The sequence below is a fragment of the Capricornis sumatraensis genome, chromosome 19, assembly GCF_032405125.1.
Source record: "Capricornis sumatraensis isolate serow.1 chromosome 19, serow.2, whole genome shotgun sequence".
NCBI lineage: Eukaryota > Metazoa > Chordata > Mammalia > Artiodactyla > Bovidae > Capricornis > Capricornis sumatraensis.
The window spans coordinates 67269593-67285336 of record NC_091087.1 but is presented as its reverse complement, the minus strand read 5'-3'; the positions used below and the strand labels follow the sequence as shown (position 1 = coordinate 67285336).

Below are 15744 nucleotides of genomic sequence, written 5' to 3'. Positions count from 1 at the left end.
AAAAAAACCAAAAAAACCCACGGCCTATATTCCTTCTGGAGGCTCCAGGGGAGAATCTGTGTGTCCTCGCCTTTTTCAGTTTCTAAGGACACCTGTGTCCCTGGGCTCATGGCAGCTTCTCCATCTTCAAAGCACTTGTGATGACACTGGGCCCACCCAGATGATCCAGGATAATTTTCCATTAACTTAATCACAGCTGCAAAGTCCCAGGGAACAGCCTCACAAGTTTTGGAAGTCAGGATGTGAACCTCTTTGGGGCCCTTTCATTTAACCTACCACACCAATCTTTTGCTTCATTAAAACTGCAGTGACTTGGACAGGCAGAATTGATAGCATCCTTTGCCGTCACCCCTGTGATAGCGCTCTGCCCACCCCGAGAATCATTCTACAGTACTACTAAGAAATTGTGGATAAAAACTCCAAGGTCAGAAAGCCCAGAGAATGGGAAATGGGCCCTAGGTCCCCAGGGTTACAGCTTTTTGTGTAAAAGCAGCTGCTGAAGTTCTCCTTCAAATTCCAAATATGTTAATGCTCCCCTGCCTCAAGGCAGGAGGTGGAGATTATCTAATCCCTGGCTAAAGGCTCAGCCCCAGACCTGGGGTCCAGAGCAGGAAGAGCTCCCATCACATAATACAGGATTTAGCCTGGACTCCCCTGGAGGAAGGATAAATTACTGATAAATTAGAATTGACTCGAGGTTAAACTGTGTTCTTTCAAATAGACTTTCACATGATGAAACCTATTCTACCTATCAGTTCAGTAAACAGTTTCCACTGAACGAGAAGAAGTACTATTTAAAAAAAATTAAAACTCAGTGGCAGTTAGTCCAACTATAGTATTAGGAAAGTAATTTACAGGGAATTCTTTCTGTGTCAGGACTCCCTTACCCCAGCCCCAAGAACAGCTAAATAATGGATACACTCCATTGAGAGTTTTAAATTTTGCCCTTGACCTTCAAAGATGAGTCTGCATGCTCCGGGAACAACCAAACAATAGCCCGTCAATAGATACAGACTTATCTCTACTCCCTTATTACGCCTAACAAAGATGGTGAATAATGTACCACAATCAAGTCCAGATCTAGTCCAGAGTAACCATGGAGGTTACCCTATCTGGAGAGCTTATTATGGGCTAGGCTTTTGATGTGGATTCGCCCATCTCATAACAAGCCTGACGTAGGTAACTTTCACCATTGTCCTGTTCAATAGAGAAGGCAAGGGGGGTTATTAATGTGTCTGAGGCCTGTCACATATCTGGAAAGAACTGGAATAGGAATCCAGGAAGTTTGATCCAAACCCAAGCTCTTCTGCACTGCCCTGTGCTGCCACTCTGGGGAACTGCAAGAACCTAACACTTCTTACATCTTTTTTTTTTTTTTTTTAATTATTTATTTATTATTACTTTGGACTCTGCTGGGTCTTTGTTGCTGAGCGAGGGCTTTCTCTAGTTGCAGTGAGCCTGGGCTCCTCTCTAGCTGCGGTGAGCAGGCTTTTCGTTTCTGTGGCTTCTTTTTTTGTGGAGTATGGGCTCCTCTGGTAGCTCAGATGGTAAAAAATCTGCCTGCAATGCAGGAGACCTGGGTTCAATCCCTGGATTGGGAAGATCCCCTGGAGGAGGGTATGGTAGCCCACTTCAGTATTCTTGCCTGGAGAATCCCATGGACAGAGGAGGCTGGCAGGCTACAGTCTGTGGGGTCGCAAAGAGTCGGAGGACTGAGTAACACACACACATTAACACACGCATGGGCTCCAGGGAGCATGGGCTCAGTAGCTGTGGCACGTGGGCTTAACTGCCCTGTGGCATGTGGAATCTTGCCAGACCAGGGATCGGACCTGTGTCCCCTGCACTGGTAGGCAGAGTCTCAACCCTGGACCCCCAGGGAAGTCCAGGACCTAATGCTTCTTTTGTGACTCATCTGGAAAGAACAGAGAAAAAATTATATTCTTATTTTTTACATATTTTTCTGAGCATGACATATGCTACTTATATGGGATCCTTGAGCAAAGACAAGCAAAAGGGCAGTTTCAGCCTGGTGTGATGGAAAAGAAGGGGTTGTGGGGTAAAACGGGGTGAGGAAAGGCCGTCGGGGATGGCGACCTGGGAGAGAGAGAGAAGGCCCGTGAACTGTGTACGGAAGCCCTGTCTGCCTGCAGTCAGGTAAAGATCTTTGAAGCAAGGTGCACTTCTTAGTTCCTCAGTCGGGTCTGGCTCTTTGCGACCCCATGGATTGCAGTCCGTCAGGCTCATCTGTCCGTAGGATTCTCCAGGGAAGAATACTGGAGTGGGTTGCCATGCCCTCCTCCAGGGGATCTTCCCAATTCAGGGATCGAACCCAGGTCTCCCATATTGCAGGCAGCTTTCTTTACCAGCTTAGCTACCAGGGAAGCCCAAGAATACCAAAGTGCTTTGCCATTCCCTTCTCCAGGGGAACTTCCTGACCCAGCAATCAAGCTGGGGTCTCCTACACTCAGATGGATTCTTTACCAGCTGAGCTGCCAGGGAAGCCCTTAGCCTCGGCGCAGATCTGCTCCCAGCGCAACTGGGCGGTGCACGCGGCTTTACCACCGGCATGCTGCTGCTCTCAGGAAACAGGGCAGGCCGAGATGCCCAAGTCCACCTCGCCCCCACTGTGGGTGGCTTGAAACCAGCTCTTTTCATTGTTCCTTCCCTCTCCCTCAAATTAGCTGTAGTGTGAGATTCCCTGGTGGTCCAGTGGGTAAGACTCTGCACTTACACCGCAGGGGCAAGCTCAGTGCCTCAGGGGGAACTAACTACATGCGGCACAGTTGCACACACCCCTGGCCCCGCCAGAATATGTAGCTCTCATTGGGTTTTTACGGATGACAAGAAAGGAATTTCGGATTCCACCAATTCTCAAGTGGATCATGAAATCTGTTTTTTTTTTTTATAGCTATCAAATATACTTCTGTTTCTATGACCATCCACCAATACCTATTTTTTGCCTGCCAGTGACTCTCAGAAACAAACCTGGAAGCTTCCTTGCCTCTGGTTTAAATTTACTCCAACTTAACTTTGCCAACACAAAGGTCGATCCTCTGAACCCTTGGCGCAATCTCTCCCATCACGAATACCAAGGGACCCAACCTCTCAAGATACAATCTTTCTCTTTAACAAATTTACAAGAATTCCTTCTCAAGCTAGCTGGTGGGACTTTACTAATCACAGGAAAGTGTGAAGATCCATATTCTAGCCAATTCAATAGGGCCAATAATAAGAAATCCTAGATGTCTTAAAACTTACCTTCTGTTCTAAAATATCTCCCAAACCTCAACTCATACAAATGTTTAATTTTCTAAAATAACCTCCTCTATTTCCAACAGTCTAGTAACACAGTACTTTGAAGTTGTGACAAAAATCCAATAAATTAAATGATAACAGCCGACATCCTGCAGTGGAAAGCTGTGAAGCAGAACTTGCGTAGTTAAAACAGATGATGTGTGACATTGCTGTTTGTACAAGGGATTCTGGTGTCACTGTTCTAATTATCACGGCAAATTCTAATTATGCAGATCATTAAAATTATTCAGACTGACATCAGATACCATCTTCAATTTCCCTCTTGGGAAAGATGTGTCAAGCATAGAGAAAGAAAAATATTAATGAACTGCTAGAAAGAACATTTCCATTCCTTGTAGAGCTCAGTGATTCCTTAAACTTTTGAGCTCTCTGGTGGCTGATATGATCTCACTGTGATTCATAAGCCTCTGAGTCAAATTATTTACTTGGTGGCTCTCTCCCAGTGCTGATATTCTGGGGAGGTTTCCTACATTGATGTTTCCCTGCAAATGTTTCTCATCATTTCATTGTTTAGATGAACCCTATGGGGATAAAGGCAGGTTTAGGGAAAAAGCCAAAAGGAGCAAAATTATGGAAAAGCACCAGATGCGAAGGCGAGGGTCAGTTTTGCACACTCACGTGTGTGCCCCACAGCCTGGTTCTCATCCAGGAATGGTAAGAGAGTGATTTGCTACTTTCTTTCCAAAGGAGAAGGTCACAGGCTTGGCTCGGCCCTGGCATGGCAGTGGCACAGGGCTTCCTTCCAGTGCCCTTTTTCATTTGTAAAACAACATGCTTCCAACAAATGAGCTCCAACCTCCTCTGTGGGTCTGTGTAAGCTCTTAGTGTAGAGCAGACACAGAAGGTATTGATGAGATGCAGCGTATAAAGCACGTGTAACAAGAAACCTTTTGTGACAGCACTCTGCTTTTCTTTCCCCTGAAGCCCCGAGCTCTGTCATTTACCAAGGCCAGTCCTCTCATCGAATAGGACAGCCCCCAGCGACCTGTAGAGGGCTACAACTCGTCTTTCCTTTCTCCACAGGCTCTTGGCGGAGGGGCGGGGGGGGGGACCGTGTTGGAAGGATGGAACCAGGAGCTGAGACCTGCAGGACCACCAGGCAGGTCAATCCTTACCCCACTAAGTCCATCCGTTTTCAGAGCTTTTCCAAGCGGCATTCATGTAGACCCAGTGTTCAACACAGAACAAGCCTCCCGAACGGCTCTGGGGAAATAAGCCATCCTCTTTCTTTGTTATTACTTTTACTCTTTTCAATTAAAAAAAAAATGCAGCTTCTTCCTACCTCTGCCACCGTGCACTTCTGAATAGATGCTTTGTTTAAGTCCTTGGAGATGAATGAAGGCTTCTGGGGACCCCAAGGTTTAAGAGTGGGCTTTCTTCCCATGAGTCACTGCAAAGCTTACCTCCAGCTCCACATTCAGCCCAGGTGGAGAAGAAACACAGTCTTGTTAAAAGATACCATGCGCTGGAAGATCTCAACTATGATTTCAATTATGTTTTTTTTATAAAGGCCCTATTTTTAAGGAATAAAAGGTTCACAAGACCCCATGTTTTGGATGGAGTTAATGGCCGCTTCCTATTGAAGTGCAGCACAGCTGGCCAAGCACAGGTCTTTGGAGAGGGGGCAAGCGGGGCACCCCCCTCGTCTCTCCCCCTCACTTCTTGCCAGTCCAGTCTGCCCAGGACTCCAACTGGATCATCAATGCCTCTCAGCATTTACAACACTTACTTTCCCTCAAGAAATTAGAGCACAGCTTGATGGCAATTTTCATGGAAATTTTAATAGAAGAGTATGAGAATCACTCTTAATTTCTAAAATCCAAAGGTCAGAGTTACTAAAAGTCCTTCTAGACTGACTGTCTGTGTCCCCTCAAAATTCCTATGCTGATATATAACCTAACTCCCAAAGGGATGGTGTTAGGAGGTGGGGCCTTTGGGAGGTGATCAGGCCGTGGGGTGGACCCCTAATAAATGGGATTAGTGCAAAAGGGGCCCCAAAAGTGGGAACACGGCTGTCTGTGAAGCAGGAGTGGGCCCTCACCACAGAGCGTATCCACTACAGACTTGATCTTGGACTTCTGCCTTCCACAACTGTGAGAAATCTACACCCACTGTTTATAAACCATTCAGTCCACAGCATTTTGTTAAAGCAGCCAGAACAGATGAACGCACAGACTTACTGCTGTTCAGAATAACCACTCACATGCAGTATCCCTGGGTTGGCATTTTATTTAAAAAACAAAAACAAAAACCCGGTTATCTTATTTTCTTCCTTGACCATCAGTTTTCTTAATAGAACAAGTCACAAAAAACTGGGGGAGGGTTGGGGAGGGTGGTATATTATCTTTGCAGACTGACATATTTGTGGAGGACCCGTGAAGAATAACAATGATTCAAAAGCTCCCAGGTTTACTCCTGAATCAGGCAAACAGCAAAGGACAACACAAGAAGGAATTTTGTGTACAACAATCTCGTAATGCCACATTGATTATGACAATACAGTGGTTACAATTATGTTCGCGATAGGATCTTCCCTGCCCAAACACCAGACACGCTAAAATCACTTGGCTGCTTACAAACTGGAGGAGCCAGCGCAAGCAGTCACCTGAAGAGTGGGAACCTGGATGGGTAAGGCTTCTCTGGTGGTGAGACTCTGACGCCAGCGGCTCCTCGCCCAGGGCTTCCTTCCCTCACTTCGAGTCCTGGTCTTTCGCTTCATCTAAGAGGGCGGAGCGGATCCCCAGCTTTTTCAGTTCTTCCACCAGGTCCCCGTTCTGGTGCATCTGCAGGAGAATGTCACAGCCCCCCACGAACTCGCCGTTAAGGTACACTTGCGGGATGGTGGGCCAGTTGGAGTAGTCTTTAATGCCTACGTGGAAAGAACATTGAAGGGTCATTGGAATGAGCAGAGATGAACCTGCATGACAACACGCCTCCCTGCTCTGAGCAGGACACCCCATGTCCCTCCCTTGCTCCCCAACTTGGGGACAGCGTAAGCTTTAGAGTCCAGTGAACCCCTGTTTAAACCTTGACTCTTTGGGACTTCCCTGACGGTCCAATGGCTAAGACTCTGAGCTCTCAAGGCAGAGGGCCAGAGTTCAAGGGTTGCCACACGTTGCAACCAAGACCCAGCACAGCCAAATAAATAAATAACAAAACAAAACAAAACAAAACCCTGACTCTTCCAATTATAAACTGAGAGGCCTCCATCCTCTGTTTCTACCTTCATCCCACAAAGTTTTTACAGGAATCAGGTAAGGAAAACTCTCATAAATGACCTGACTCACGACTGACCCTGGATAATGGCAGAGTACTTGATTAGTTAATGCAAGTTACACAAGATACACAAGGTGATATTGCCCATGCTTGTGCCAGCCACGTTTTCAGCAAAATAAAAAGAGAAATGCCACAACTTCAATTCCAAATGGACGACTGAACGTGGGCCCATCACAGTGACTCACTGGCAGACTGGGCAGCCCCCACCTAATGTTCTTAACGCCTTTCTTGGTTGGTGAAGCAAGACACTGAGTCACTGGTTTTTATCTTTAATGATTCTCTTACCCGAGCAAAAATCCGTCTCCTGTGTCTATAGACTATGGCTCTGGCCCTATTCCGCCCCTCAGATGGGACAGCTGAGCTGGTTCAGCCCAGAACTCGTAGGGACTGAGGAAAATGAAGGGAGGGCCCAGGGCTCACTAAGGCCCATGTCCTGGGCCAGGCACAGGGCCACAGGCCGAGGGAGACCCACTCCCCGCACTAACAGACAAAGACAGTGGCTCCAAGGACACACTGAGATGACGCGCCTCCTGGGACAGGGCAACCATCTGATGATTCTGTTCAGAGCTGGGCCACGAGGGTGCTGGTTATGAAAGGAATGTGGTTGCAATCTTAAGACATTGAAGAAAATCAAAAAACCCTTTTCTGAATTCCTCATCTTTTACTTTCTTTTTGACTCAGACCCTGAGACTGAAGTGTACCTTTTTAAACACACAAATAAATGAAACAGAAAAGTCAACAGATTCTTCAAGCCAAAGATCGTATTATGTGCATTTTAGAAATCGGCCAAGTGGTGGTTTTTATGTAAACAAACGATACAAAACCTTCTGCTTGATGCCCTATCATTTATTATCAGATGTGTTTGACCAAGTAAGATGGCCAATATGAGTTATCTTACAAACGACAGTCCCAAGATACCCTATGTTTTTCTCTTTTAAGTCACTGCCTCCTAAAAAAAAAAAAAAAACAAACAGCAACTTTGCTCCTCAGGACAGTGCTAGAAGGTCACTGCTGGAGAGTTTTATCTTTCTTCTGCAGACAGACTTCAAGGATGAAGAAATGGTTACAACGTTATAGGCTCTGAAAAGTTCGCTTTGAAGCCACTCTGGGTTTCTGTTGTTTTTTTTTTTTTAAAGCCAGCTGGAGGTTTGGAGATTATCAATAAAGGGCAAATTCCACCAACCATCAGAATGTCTTCATACTGGAATACTCTGAAGAATTCAGGTTTTTCATTGCTCTGATGTTTGGTACTACATAAATAATTCCTTAGCATGTAGGTTATGTGTTTGGGATTTTTTTTTAAAAAAACTCTATTCTCAAACACAAAGAGACTATCCGAATTTACTTATGTTTCCAATAATTCATCTTTTTAAAATTTATGATGGGGAGGATTAAGAATTGTTTAATGTGAATTTTTTACCCCTTCTAAACTTTCTTAAACATCTTTTACATTTAGGTACACAAACCATTTATCTGTACAACATTATGGGTTTCCCCCCCCCCCCAATTAATAATACCTGCATTAAGCTCTCCATAGCAATAAATAGGAAGAAGGCAATGGCACCCCACTCCAGTACTCTTTCATGGGAAATCCCATGGATGGAGGAGCCTGGTGGGCTGCAGTCCATGGGCTCGCTAAGAGTCAGACATGACTGAGTGACTTCACTTTGATCTTTCACTTTCATGCATTGGAGAAGGAAATGGCATCCCACTCCAGTATTCTTACTTGGAGAATCCCAGGGACAGAGGAGCCTGGTGGGCTGCCGTCTACGGGGTTGCACAGAGTCAGACACGACTGATGCGACTTAGCAGCAGAAGCAGCAGCAATAAATATTACTGATTCTTTTGGTGAACGCCTGTATTTTTTTTTTTTTTTTTTTGCCGTGCCTGGCAGCATGCAGGATCTCAGTTTGCCGATCAGGAATTGAACCCAGGGCCCCTGCACTGGGAGTGTAGTCTTAAATCACTGGACTGTCAAGGAAATCCCAGTGCCTACAATTTTTGAAACACTCCAAAGGTGAAAAAATTTGCCATCTGAAGGCCACCCAAAACCACATGTTTAATCCTAAAAAGTATGATGTTTTAAAATAAAACCTTTGTTGAGTAAAAGAATGATCTGCTTTCATCAATTGTTTTTATGCTCAACCATGCTTGTACCATGCTGAACCAAAGCATCAGGCGTGTCCCGTTCACTGAATATTATGCTGTTGCAGACCATGCATGCCAGCTACAAGGAAGGAAGGGAATCCATTCTTACCACCAAAACTACCCAAAAGCCCACCTTTTGGACCAAGTGGGCTTTTGGACCACTCTGAGTTTCCAACACAGTCACGTGCAAGGGAGACTAATTCCTTGCAAACCCCATGGCCCATGACTGTCCGGATCACTTACACTTCAAGAGCACAGGAGAACCCCCCTCAGAGCACAGGATGGCACTGTGACAGTACCCAAGGTGCCCATAGTGCTGACCGTTTATCACAATTAGACTTACCTGCTTCTTTCATTTTTAGATTAGCAAGTGTTGTGGGTGGCTGATGTCAAAGCAAAGCTCTGACATCTTTCCTAAAAACGATGCCATTTTCCATGTTTTAAAAACTTTGATTACAAGTTTAAATATTAAAGGAAATACCCAACTGCTTCCTAGAAAGTGAAGTGAGAAATTCCCCAAAACAAAAGACTATGAATCATAAACTGGAAACTAAAATTCTATCAAGTCATAATCAATCAAGTATGGCTAATTTTTCTCACCCTTTAAATTTTCAGTGACTACAATGTAAGTGTGAGCATTTGTGTCGTTCTTGCATCTATCGCTTGGAATAACGCAGAGAGCAATTCTTGAATAATTAGAAAATCATAGCCAAGAATGGATATTAATGATAACCATACTTTATAGATGATAAAATGTGATTCTGTTTGTGACAGAAAATGCTGAATGCAAAGTTACATAACAGGTAAAACCAGGACTGGGACTTGGGAGTCTCTTACAAAATCAGTTCTACATACACCCACTGCTCCACCAAAAATTTTAATATTCCACCGTATCAAGTCAGAGGGGAGAAAATGTTCTAGAAAATTCCCTTCCAGAACTTTCAAAAGGTGCTTCTAAAATTCTTGACATTTCAGAACACTGGACGCCATTCCTGCTTTGGACAATCAACCATAAGAGCACCGTGATCACAGTCATCCTTTTTCTCGGTAGATTTTCAGGACACGAGCTTCAGAGTCTGACGCAGGTTAATTCCAACTCTGCCAATTAGGGGACTCTACTCCTTGGAGAGGTTACGCCACCTCCTCTGGAGTCATGTAGTTCTCCATATCCCCTAACTTAGGAGTGCTTGAGTACTTAAGCAGGTAGGGCTGCTTGAGATAATGTGAGCTCAAAGCATCAAAAATAGCAGTGCTTCAAGAGAAGAGAAGTAAACCACAGGGCCAAGAAGGAACCTGGGGGAGGGACTGGCGACCCGCTCCAGCGTTCCTGCCTGGGAGATTCCATGGACAGAGGCGTCTGGTGGGCTATAGTCCACGGGGTCACAAAGAGTCAGACACGACTGAACGGGCACACAAGAGGGAACAAGGCTTTGGTTCAGGGGTCAGCCTGGCTGGCTGGCTTGTAAATATAGCCTCAGGTAAATCGCATCTCTTAGCCTTCGTTTCCTTTTCTGTAAAATGGGAATAACTCTGCCTCACAGATTTATCATGAAGATTAAATAAGTTAAAATTGGTGAAAGAAATTATGCTCCCACTGTGCCAGGTGCACGGTGGCTACTCTCTCCACGTCAGTTTCGTCTACCCCACTCACAGTGACGCTCTTCTGACAATACATGCAGCGGGGAAAACAGAGGGAAAGAATGCGGGGAAAACACCAATGAAGCAGGCCATGCAGCAATAAAAACACCATTTCCTGAGCTACGGGTTCCTGAGCTTCATACTCTTACATTGTTCACACATCTAATCTCATTTCATCTTCACAGAGGTAGGTACAACTGTCCTTATTCTACAGATGAAGAAATAAGGGCTCTGAGGTTACATAACTTAACCAATGTCACAGAGCTAGCATACGGTGGAGCCAGATTTGCGTCCCGGTGCCTGGGAGTCCAAAGGCCAGGTTCTTGACCACCAGAGGTGGCCTCTGGCCGGGGGCTGGCATCGGTTACTCCTGCCTACCTGTGAGCCCCACCTGCATGACACACAGATCTGCAATCCATGGGACTGCTTCACATTCTGAACATTTATATACACACAATTAAGTCACAATTACCTTTTTGCAACTGGTTGGTGTTTAGTCACTAAGTCAAGTCTGACTCTTTTTCGACCCCATGGACCGTAGCCTGCCAGGCTCCTCTGTCCATGAGATTTCCTAGGTAAGAATACTGGTGCAGGTTACCATTTCCTTCTCCAGGGGATCTTCCCAACCCAGGGACTGACCCCGAGTCTCCTGCATTGGCAGGTGGATTCTTTACCACTGAGCCACCTTTTGGGCTAAACATTGTCTTTTCCGAGATTCAGTCAGATTAAATACACCTAGATCTAATTAACTTTTTAACCATAGCTTAGTTTCCCATCACATGACACAGTTGCTTTCTTCACTCTGCTGCTAAGAGACCAAGACCCTTTCTTGCCCACTTTGCATTACTACAAAGAAGTTGCACATCCTTACAGGAGTCTCCGAGTTCACAGGCAGGGGACGGTCTCTCCAGCCCAAGGGGAGGCAAACCAAAGCCTTCAGGCCAAGTCCGCTCCAATTCCTTGTTTTTATAAGTAAAGTTTTATTGGAACTCCGCCTCTCTCCTTCATCTAGGCGTCGTCCCTGACCGCAGTACACTGTAATGGCAAAGCTGAACAGGCGCCAACAGAGACCTCTGGGCGCCCAAAGCCTGAAGTATTTACACTCTGGCTCTTCACAAAGGAAGCTTGTCGATCCCTGCTGTAGACTAAATACTCGAGCATGAAACAGATGGGTCTTCAGGTCGGTTCACCTTCAACCTGCCCGGGTACTGAGAGTTTCTCCTCCAGAGGGTGGGCACACGTTATCTCCCTGTCTGCAGCATACAACCCGCCCTCCATAGACACGTACGCACACTCCTGATCTGACTTCTTGCTAACATCATAGCTTTACTATCCTTAAAGTCCTGGACACTGGCGAGGCTGAGCGTATTTTCAAATGCTTAAGAACCATTCAACAAAGGATGATGGTTATTCATTCAACAGACACTGCTCTTTACATGAAGAATATAAGAGTAATCTGAATAGGCAGAAATTCCAGTGTCCATAATGTTTTTACGAGTTTATGATAAAATGATAAAGAAAAGAAGCAGTTTTCATTGAGACACTCACTGAAAGTTCGCTTTGCATAAGCAACACACACAGTGCTCCGGGAGTCACAAAAGACACGTTCCCCGCTCTCAGGAGGGCAGAACGCTATATATAGACATGTGTGATCTCAACTCTACTGAAAAAAAAAAAAACAAAAAACCGTTAGAAGGTAGATCCAAATATTAATAATAATGGTTTATGGTTTCCACCAGAATTACAGTGGATTTTCATTTGCTTTAGGTTTTCATCATTGTTTTCCAAGTTTCTCCCATGAGCACGTTTCTTTGGAAATCAAAAGTAAAGATTAGTCTTTGTTAAGACCAGGGCTGGGAGATGGGTCCCTATCTCTTTGGGTTCCACTGTGGTTGTCTTCAGTGTGTGCTCCAGGTTTTAAAAAAGGAAAAAAAAACCCACAAAACTTGAGGACGGACAAAGTGCCAAGCTGCCTCACAGTCGCCCTGGTTCCCTGGGTCTCAGGTCTCGGCCTGACACCTCTGGGCACCACACTCCACGGACCCAGCGCCCAGAACTAGGAGTCAGTGTCTGAGGGTCTTCCTCCAGCTTGGGCTCTTTGTAAAGCTCAGCCTCCTCTGGCACAAGAAAGCAGGAAAGGCCAGTTTTGTAGGAGTCCCTCTCCTGTTGTGGTTTTCATTCTGTCTGCCCTCTAGGGGAAGATTGAAGGCAGGAGGAAAAGGGGACAACAGAGGACGAGATGGTTGGATGGCATCACCGACTCGAAGGATATGCGTTTGAGCAAGCTCCGGGAGTTGGTGATGAACAGGGAAGCCTGGCGTGCTGCAGTCCGTGGGGTCGCAGAGTCAGACACAACTGAGTGACTGAACTGAACTGAACTCTCCTGTTACTAGAAGTGACCTTGGGTCTGGGAAAGGCGCACAGACATATCCTTGGTTGGCAAAAGCAAGCATCAGACAGCCTGTCAGTCTCTCGCGGTAAACTCAAAGCTGTGGCAAGCAAAAAGATGGAGACTTCAAGTTTCAAAGCCTCACCCAGGCTAAACTAATCCTCACTGTGAAAACCTACTTACACCACCCTGCCCTAAGTCTGGAGGTTAAGACTTACACTAATGCTTACTTTTCTAGGGAACAAAGGACATGTATTATGTTCAATATACATGTAACACATTTACTGACAAAAGTAATGGTCTGATGAAGGTCAACGGTCAAGACATTTAAGGGTTAAATTCCTGTTGCTATTGTTTGAACACTTAAGAACAGAAGCCTGAAAGTCAAACACAGAAGTGTTCTTAGCAAAAACATTCTCACTCCTGCTCTTACTTTCAGTTTGCTGGCCAGACTGCAGTATGGCCTACCTCTGGTTATATTTAAAAACATTTTTTTAAATAATTGAAGTATAGTTGATGCATAATGTTTCAGGTATAGAGCAAAGGGATTCAGTTATACCATCCACTGGTTATATTAAACAGGAGAACTGAAAGTCACAAACTGGAGGCTCTCAAAACTTTATGCTAAGCAAGATATCAACAACACAACTTTTTACTAAGGGCCATAGTGGCGAGGCAAGGTCCCAGCTGAGACTGCAGTTACTCCTATCTTATCTTATAAGCAGAGACACCCTGCTGCTGGATGAAGACTGCAGCTCACCCTGTAAGTGAAAAAAGCCAGCCACTTGGTAGCATTCCAGAAGGCCAGGAAGGCAAAAGGATCGCGGGCATAACACATGGAAGTATTACTTTTTTAAATTTTTAGTTGCTCAGTTGTGTCCGACTCTTTGGGATCCCATACCTTCTGGTAATGCTAAGCTGCCTTCACTCCTCATTTCCACCCGCCAAAACCAAGAGTTCTGTAGGGATTAGATAACATGGGGAAAAATACTTTTAAAGTCATAAAGTGCTAATAATAAAACAGCTACCATTTAGCGGGTGCCTTCCCTGTGCCAGGTGAGATGACGGGCACGTTCTACAAGTTTTCCTTTCTCTTTGTTCCTCACAAAAACTTTGGCACACGTGGTTCCATTATCCTCATATTATTCAAAGGGAAAATGCAGCTTTGTGCCTTGCTTCAGGCTGCAGAATGGATTGGCCACAGGATTCTAACCTGAAGCCTTTCCCTGACACCAGCCTGTCTCGTCCATGTTGGAATGACTATGATGGACAACTTCAAATGCAGAACAGCAAAATACAGAACTCGGCATGGAGACTACCAGAGAACTTGGTGCCTTAAAACTCTCTAGGACACTGTCACTGAACAACCTCAGGAAGACTCAGGGAGAACTCAGTCACTGAAAAGTCTAACTGGAATGCCACGCTCCAGCGGGTACAGGGACAGTCCCCCCATTTCTCTGCCAGCCCCATCCACCCCAGCCAAAGGGCAGGCCTGGTTTTCCAGGCAAGAATACAGGAATGCGTGCCCGTGCCATTCCTTCTCCAGTCCTCCTACTCAACTCGCTTGAAACAGCAGAATGCAGGTAAGGTTCACAGCAGGAGACTCAACAGCAAAGGTGCTAATTAACTGTCAGGGCCCTCCTCCCTCCCTCCAGAGCCAGTGACAAGTCACAGACTCTGCATACTCTGCCCCAGAACCTGACTGGCTCCTGGAGCTGCCAGCTTGAGTTAGCTAGGGCTCAGGAGTCATTCCTCGTCCAGTTCCCCCAAATCTCTCTAAGATACCCTATCTCCCACAAATCTCCCCCATCCTTGAGTATCTGAACATAAATTTTCATGTCTTTTTCAGCAGCAGACGTCAGCTAAGTCCACTCCAAAAGCTGAGTCAAGCCCCTCCTTGTAAGCAACGACGGAGAACGGTCCCTGACCACCCCCATCCCCCAGCCTTGAGGCACGACAGGCCAATCTCTGAATCCCCGAGCCTCAGAAAAGGGCAACCTCGGCCGTCCCGGCACCATCAACAGCACCTGCCCCTTATCCACGGGACAGGCCACTCCCTCAAATTGTCCCCAAGTGATTACTTCTTAGGGCCTCTTCCTGTATCCCTCTGCCCCACTTCCCCACTCCTGCAGAGCTGGGAGTCGGGCTGCTGATAATGTTACTTGGACTCAGCCGAAGAGAACTTGCCCCGAAACGCCTATTGCAGCTCAGAGTGACGATCGGAGAACCGCTAGGACTTAAACCCGCTGCACAGACTGGCCCAGAGCCCCAGATCTTCAAAACCTAGTTCCAACTCGATCGTGCCCCCACTCTAGATGCTCTGATGCGGTGTGGAAACCCATACCCTAACCCCCTCCCCTCGAGCCCCCGGACGGACCTGCCCGACAGACCCTCGGCCCCGCAGAGCAGCCAAGGAAGATCGCCCCCCAGCCCCGCCCGCAGCCGGCCCTGACCTTGCCGGAGCTGGGGGTCGTCCAGCACGTTGTAGGCCGCGTAGTCGCGGACGCCGTGCAGCCGCAGGATCTGCACCACGGCGTTGCTGAAGCCGCACTGGGGCTGCTCTGGCGTCCCCTTGAGGAAGACCACCACCTTGTCCTTCTTCACCAACGCGTCCAAGTGCTCCGACGAGCCGCTGCCGCCCGAGCCTGCCGCCCGCACGCCCGGGCCCCGGAGGCCGCCGCCTGAGCCGCGCCCCCAGCGGAGCAGAGCCGTCGCCGCCGCCGCCGCCGCCCGGCCCAGGGAGCCGCTCATCCCGGCACGTTGGCCACAGCTCTTGACCGCCGGCGACCTGGGCTAGCCAGCCGGAGCCTTCCCGGGGCCCGACCCGCGGCGACTCGGCCCGCCCCCCGGAGGCCCTCATTGGGCCGGCTCCGAATAGCTCTCCATCACTGGATAGCGCTGGCCCGCAATTACTTGATTCTACCAATCAGATTGCTCGTCCCGCCCCGACAGGTTGAAGGAGGTCTTTACGTCTG

The 15744-nt window shown here is 46.9% G+C and overlaps 1 protein-coding gene across 1 annotated transcript; it reads right to left on the bottom strand.

The window, feature by feature from the left end:
* Positions 1-5466: 5466 nt before the first annotated feature.
* Positions 5467-15520, bottom strand: GLRX5 (glutaredoxin 5). Its single transcript, XM_068991430.1, has 2 exons — positions 15223-15520; positions 5467-6187 (listed from the first exon to the last, which is right to left on the bottom strand). The coding sequence occupies exons 1-2, from the start codon at positions 15518-15520 to the stop codon at positions 6009-6011; spliced, it is 477 nt and encodes a 158-aa protein (XP_068847531.1). The 3' UTR covers positions 5467-6008.
* Between the last annotated feature and the right edge of the window lie 224 nt (positions 15521-15744).